Here is a 7564-nt window from a genome sequence, read left to right as displayed (position 1 = left end):
ACATAAAGAGCTAAAATCATTATAAGAAAAAAAAAATATTTCCTCTCTTTACCAGACAAGAAACTGAGATTTACAAAGGCCACAGATTTTTTCTGTAGTCACAAATATTGAGATCAGTATGCAAAGATAAGAAGATAAAAATTAGTTCCCAAAGAAAAGTAATTGTTACTCAATTAATAACCCAAAAAAGTAAAGCCAACCTCCACATAATAAATTAATTTTAAAAAGTTTTCTCTTTCATATTTATGAGGAAATTAAAAATTTATTAGGAAAAAAATAGAAGCAAATTTAGCATAAAATCACAAAAATAAGAGCTATACCAACATCATTTTGTTGGAACATGAGTTCACAAGTTGAAATTCATATTCTTCCAGATATCAAGTAGTATCAGTTCCAGGTATTTTACCAAATCATACAGAAGTTTGCAATGTAGGGTAGAATAAACATCTCTTGTGGGTGAGACAAAAAATTCACATGGTTCAGAACCGCTGAGTCATTCAGTGAAGTTGTAGAGGGTGAGTCTCCTAGGGCATTCTCAGTTAGTAGCAACCAAAGCCAGAGCCACATCTGTAGCCACAGCCAGAGCCACCGCCATAGCCATAGCCCAGTCTGCGGAAGCCACAGCCATAGCTGGAACCATAGCCACAGCCCAGGCCTCCGTAACCTCCATAGCCATAGCCTCTATAGCCACAGCCTCCATAGCCACAGCCTCCATCTCCACAGCCTCCATAGCCACAGCCTCCATAGCCACAGCCTCTGTAGTAGTTCCCGTAGTAGCTGCCACACATGGTGTTGGTTATTGAGGTTGTGCTTGGGCAGAGAGGGGTAGAAGCGTCAATTCACTGTGAACATTTTCTCCCTGCAGAGACCTTTTATATGCCCTCAGAGTGGGTGTCACCCACCACAAATGTCATGTCATTGGCTAATTGGTGGGGCCAATGTGAGTAATTTGTTGACTTCTGGTTTTAGACATGGCTTCAGAGGCAATGAAGATATCTGCTTTGTTTCACCACATCTGAACCATTTTGTGGGCCATTGGTGAGAATCAATTGTCTCATCCTCAAAGCTTTACTCATGAAATCTTCAATTACCTTATGTAACCAATCTTTGTGGTAAGAAATAGCATTTTTATTGACAAACTCTGACCTGCTCCAGATGAATAATTTTACCTTCATTCTACTGACATTCAGCAAATCATAATATTCTCCTTTATGCTTGAATTCTCCGTCTATTACCTCCTGCCCCAAACCTATTGTTATCCATGAGGGATTCATCTCATTTTCATGTGAGAGATGTTTTACCACTAAAAGCTAAAATAGTTTAAAGTTCTGAAATACCAGGCCTAAGAAAACTGGACGCTCTCATTTACATTAATATTTCTTAAACTTTTAACACTCTGTTTTTAAAGCATGAAATATTTTCCCCATGGCTTCAAATTTATATCCTGAATTCACAGTTAGAAAAAAAGAAAAATTATGAGGTTTCATTTGACTTATAAAATGACATTTTCATGAAATATTTTTTTTTATTTAAATTCTTTGTGATCTGACTAGAGTATGGTGTTTCTAATTTGAAACAATAATACTAGGACACCTGGGTGGCTCAGCAGTTGAGCATCTGCCTTTGGCTCAGGGCATGATCCCAATCCCAGGATCAAGTCCCACATTGGGCTCCCTGTGAGGAGCCTGCTTCTCCCTCTGCCTGTCTTTGCCTTCTTTCTGTGTCTCTCATGAATAAATAAATAAAACCTTTAAAAATATAAAACTATAATGCTGACAGATACTTTTTTATGGAATCTACTAGATTTTCCCTAACTAAAAGACTCTTGGTAAAATATCCCATACTCTGAAAAATATGAGAAAAACGTTGTTATCATTATTATATTATTACTTTTACTACAATGAAGTTCATCATTGAATTCAATGATATAATCAAATAAACACTCTGAGCTTCTATGTCCCTAGAAAAATCAATTTCTAGGAGTGAGTAGAACATATTTGATAAGTGTAAGATGTGTGTTACACTATGTTTGCACATATTCACTCAACTTTTCTTTAGAAAAAAATATCTAACTTTTTTTTTATTAAATATAAAGTCCTTTGGAAGCATACTTTGAAATGTATATTCATTTATCTGTATTAACATACATGTACCATGTGTGTGATTATTACAAAGGAAAATGGTTGAGACACAAGTATCCCCTGTAAGAATCTGGAGAGTGTTGCTTGCTGACCTATCTACAAAAAATTAGGATGAAGGAAAATTGCAATAACTTAGGATTCCTTGTTTAAAAAAGAAAATCTTACCTAGGGAGAGGATAGAAGGAATCTAAAATAGAACATCAATGAACATGTGCATAAAATTTTTTACATGACTTTATGTTAGAAATAACTGGCTCTGGGGGGATCCCTGGGTGGCTCAGCAGTTTAGCGCCTGCCTTTGGCCCAGGGCCTGATCCTGGAGTCCTGGGATTGAGTCCCACAATGGGCTCCTGGCATGGAGCCTGCTTCTCCCTCCTCCTGTGTCTCTGCCTCTCTCTCTCTCTCTCTCTACATCTATCATGAATAAATAAATAAATAAATCTTAAAAAAAAAAATAACTGGCTCTGTCTACCACACTGTTTCCCTTGATAATAATGGATTTTTTTTTAAAGATTCTATTTATTTATTAATGAGAGACACAGAAAGAGAGAGGCAGAGAGGCAGACAGAGGGAGAAGGAGGCTCCATGCAAGGAGCCTGATGCAGGACTTGATCCCAGAACTCCAGGATCACACCCTGAGCCAAAGACAAACATTCAATCACCGAGCCACGCAGGCATCCCAATAATGGATATTCCTAATTAGGCAAACTAAAAGGGGAAAAATCTCAGTATTTTTCTCTAAGTTTTCTGTGTTTGAGAGGTTTACATATGAACACATATAAGTTCTGATAGAATAAATCTCTAGTCTCAGTACTAGGTATGTATAGATCAGTGTTTTTAATGATCGAACTATATGAAAGCAACTAGCTATTCTAAATCAGAAGATCAATCTGAGGACTCAGAATGACTCCAACTTTTCAAATAGTTGTTATTATAAGACAAGGACAACACTCTCAGACATTTTTTTGACTTACTAATGTTTAAAAGCCACATAGTTTAGAAAAGTATGACAAACATACATGCAAATAGCAAAATCTGGAAAGAGAAAATATATATTTGTCATGAAAGAGTTGACTTCCAAATGTAAAAATTCATTAAAGGCAGAAAATATTAATATGAAGTCAGACAGGCAAATTCAGAAATTCTCTTAAAATTTAGAGTAAAAGTATAAGAAAAAAATATACAAAACTATAAGAGATGTGTAGATCTGATTCTAGGTATCTAATATGGTGATTAAAATCACAAAGTGATTAAACAGAGAGAAGGAGCAGGGAAACATTTAAAGAAAGACATTTTTAAGAGTGGGATTCCTAAAATGTAAATGTATATTTAGTTTTATATCAGACATTAATAATTAAAAGATACTAATATTTAAATGTCCTGGGATTTCCTTTGCTTTTTCTGGGGAAAATATTACCTAGGCAGGAAAAAATATTTTATATTTATACATTAAGAGACAAAAATCATGTAGTGATGAGAACTGCCACTTGAGTACATTACTTCATCACTACTTTTTTGCAGTTGTGATGCAACTGTGATGGTTTTACCACATCGCAGACTTGTTCCAAGCGTGATATGAGATAACACACGCAAGGGATTTCACACAGTGAGTGCTGTGTGATAAACAGCTTGTAAATGCTATTTAATTGTTATTTTCATTAAAATAATAATTATAAATTGTTACACAGAGTTCTAATATAATAATTCCATGAACAGCCCCAGGGAAGATAAACAGAGAATATTTTTCTATATACGAAGAAGCAGAAAGAAACCATGTGTAGAGTAGTACATGATAACACATAGACAGCATTTATTAAATTCCAGGCATGGTTTGAATGTTCTACATATCTTAACACATTTAATTCTCATAAAAGCACCAAACTATAGGTGGTGAATTTTTATGTAAGAATAACGAGGCCAAAGAATTTACATAATTTGCTCAATGTCATAGGCAGCTAAATGTTAGAATCTAAATCTGACACAATGAAATATATTTATGCGCACACTTTTTGCCTCGTGAGAGAGCCTAGGAGTTGCTATCTTTGTTATAATTATGGATTATTTATAATAAAATCCATGAATATAGACTGATGTAAATAAATGAATGATGAAGTGGAAAGAAAAACTTCCTTGCAGTAGAATGCCAGCTAATATATTTGAAAAAAAAAGATGAAAATCAGAAAAATCAACATTTGCAATCCATCATCATAATAAATAATTCAGGCCAGAAAGAAAAATAAATGCTAAGACTAGTGATAAATTTGGGGGATTTGAATAGAATATTTATATAGTCACAAAATAGCTGTACCAAAAAAAACTTCTTAATGGCTAAAAGAATAATAAAAGTAACTTTCAAGTAGAGAAGTCGGGTATCCACCATAGTGATCAAGTGTAAAATTATCACTATCGGTAATGGAATAAATCAACTCGAGTGCCAACGAATAGAATATAATGAAAAGCTAACATCAGCCATTCCTTTATTTGCTTGGCAAAATGCATAACCTTGTTCTAATCATGAGGAAACAGGCATATCAGAACCAAGGAATACTCTAAAAGAAAAAATCCTTCTGTAATCTGTACAAATATTAAGGTCAGGGAAGAGACTATAGGCAGTGTGACAACTGAGTGCATTTGTGATCCGAGGTTAGATTCTCTCTTTTTTTTAAAGATATTATTTATTCATTTGAGAGAGTGTGACGGGGAATGAGTTGGGGTAGGGGGAGAGGAAGGGAGAGAAGCAGATTCCCCGCTGAGCAAGGAGCCCAACGTGGGACTCATTCCTAGGACCCTGAGATCATGACATAAGCCAAAGGCAGATACTAACCAACTGAACCACTCAGGTGCCTCACAGAGAGAAGAGCATTATTATAGCAATTAATTCTTGGAATGAATATTGTAGAAAAGAAGAGGAGAAGGTAGAGCTGAGTTGGCAGTAGGCTCAATGGAAGGCTCAGAAACCAATATGGAAGATTCTAAAGTTGGGATTTTCCAGAAGAATAGTTGGAGGTCAGGGCAAGAAGGTGTGCCATTATACCCTTCACGAATGAATCATGGGAGGCTGGCGGCAGGAAATGGGCATTGTCTTGTGTAAGTGGTGCTCTTCAGCTGACAGCACTCTGCCTGTAACACCCCCAGCAAATGGAGAATCATTTCTTCATTCCTGAAGAGGAATAGAATACTACTATACAAAATAATCCCAGAAGATGGGGACCAAAGGTGAATGCACAACATTTAAACTTACATATGTTAGGGGTTATCCAGTTACAAATATTTTAAAAATTAGTATAAAGCTCTTAAGTAATCCAAATATTATCTGGGATTATCACTGATACAATTTTGACATTCTATACGTTGAATTTTATTCTCAGAATTTATTATAGAACACAAAGTTGTCTCCCCAAAAAGAACACAAAGTTGTCTTATAGTCACTTAATACTTAATTGACCCAATTTTGGCATTACTTTCCTAATTTTTGATATATCTAGTGATCTCAATCTCTGTCATAACAATATTGGTTTTGGAAATATATGGTTATTATAATTGATACAGTCAGAAAAAATAGATTTTGTCATGTTTTAGTAAATGATTATCTTGCAATGTTAAAAATGTATTAGTGTATTAATATCATGAAATAACAAAAGGCTGAGAAGTGCTCTAGATTTCATAAAATGGTAGATTATAACAGACAATAATTGCAAAATACGATAGTTTTCACTCATTGGATTCTGTATCAGAAATAAGACAATTTAAAAAATTGAACATAGACTATGAATTATATAGTGGTATTGTTCAGGAATATTGTGTGTGTGTGTGTGTGTGTGTGTGTGTGTGTGTGTGTGGTGAGGGAAGACAGACAGAGAGAGAGAGAGGGCAGACAAAGAGGGGAAACCAAACTGGCAAAATACTAGCAATTGCCAAATCTAGGTGAAGAGTACTTAGCTGTTCATTATATTGCTTTCCCAAAATTTAGGGTTTGAAATTTCTCAAAAGTAAATGCTGGGAGAAATGAATTGATATAGAGAAAAACGTTATTTTTTGGACTACTAAAATTTGAATTGAGTCATTTCCTTAATGCCTCAATGTAAGTGACTCCCATGTGAAAGCTTGAATATGAGCATAAAGGTTAAAACAAATAAGAGGGAAAATAAAAAACATAAAAAAATAAAAATGAAAGACTGCAAAAAGTATGCAACCTTTGGGTAACACAGAGGGAGAATAAGGATGCATAAATATGATATATATGCTTGCTTCTGTAATAAGAAAGGAGAAGAGAATGAAAATACTTACAAACAGGGTGAGTGGGAATGGATGGAAGGAATAAATATGGGAGTGAGACTATTTCTGAGTATATCTTTCTATATAGTTTTGATTTCTGAACCATGGAAATACTTAATATATTTTAAAAACATAATAAATACACCTGAAATTGAATATAAATGGAAACAAAAGAACTCTAGCCATAAAACGAATAGCATAACTATTCAGGAAGAAAATTAACTCATATAAATGTCGAGCACAATATTCTGTTCATTCTTAGTGGGATCCCTTCTCATACTAAAAATGCTGCTAAGAAATTTTAGCAGGTTGCTCGGGGGTATTTTGCTTTCAGTATGGAAATTCAGAGTGTCTACTGTGCACAGGTTTGAATAGAGTTAACACAGCGATGTTGTTGTGGTCCAGAGTTTTCAGTGTAAGAAGAAAAAAAAGAAGCAACTGTGGAACTGGGTAAAATATAACAGAATCTTACATGTTTCAGTTTCAGTTGGAGTTATTCATAATTTGAAGCCTTTAAAGAAGTGAACAACGCAATGTGAATGCAAAGTAGATGTATGTTTGGGGCTGCTAGTGGCGGCATTTCACTTGAAGTGAAATATGTTAGAGAAGCTAACATGTCATCTGGATGTGCTCATGTTGAGAGAGTGTAAGCAGCAGATCTTGGAAAATTATGATCAGTAATAGTCTTATCTCGTGAGTTGATATTAAGGACGTGTTCTCTAAGTCAAGTCAATATCTAGTTTCTTTGTGTTCGATTGTTATGATCTACCAGGTAAGCCAAAATAGTATTAAAATCTACCATTTCTTGAGATGGACAAGCATAAGCCATCTAAATTTTTCATAATATGCAATAGAAAATTCTAAGCTTCAAGAATAAATAGGAAAGACAAGTCTTCATAAAATAATGGTTTTAAAGGAAAAAAGTGCTCTCTTCTGGGTTACAATTTTTCCAAGGATCGTAATTCCTTCTATGGCTTCAACTTCTTTACTACATTGGACCAGTCAAAATGAATTGGGACATATCCATTATCTTACACTAAAACGCCACTTAAATTCACTCATGTCTAACACAAAAGCTTGAAATACCCTATCAAGAGAAGATAATTGCCAAGTTTACAGATACATTAGTCACAGAAAATTAGTGGAAA

The 7564-nt window shown here is 34.6% G+C and overlaps 1 protein-coding gene across 1 annotated transcript; it reads right to left on the bottom strand.

Annotated features, from left to right (window-relative positions):
* Nucleotides 1-300: 300 nt before the first annotated feature.
* LOC119867014 (keratin-associated protein 6-3-like) lies at nt 301-806 on the bottom strand. Its single transcript, XM_038581130.1, has one exon. It carries the CDS (start codon nt 786-788, stop codon nt 540-542), a length of 249 nt encoding a protein of 82 aa, XP_038437058.1. The 5' UTR covers nt 789-806; the 3' UTR covers nt 301-539.
* Nucleotides 807-7564: the final 6758 nt, after the last annotated feature.

Source organism: Canis lupus, chromosome 31, assembly GCF_011100685.1.
Source record: "Canis lupus familiaris isolate Mischka breed German Shepherd chromosome 31, alternate assembly UU_Cfam_GSD_1.0, whole genome shotgun sequence".
Lineage (NCBI taxonomy): Eukaryota > Metazoa > Chordata > Mammalia > Carnivora > Canidae > Canis > Canis lupus.
Note: the sequence above shows the minus strand (reverse complement) of the source record. Positions and strands in the feature narration are given on the sequence as shown.

Coding starts and splice junctions, on each gene's coding strand:
- LOC119867014 (XM_038581130.1), bottom strand. CDS start 788: ATGTGTGGCAGCTACTACGGGAACTACTACAGAGGCTGTGGCTATGGA.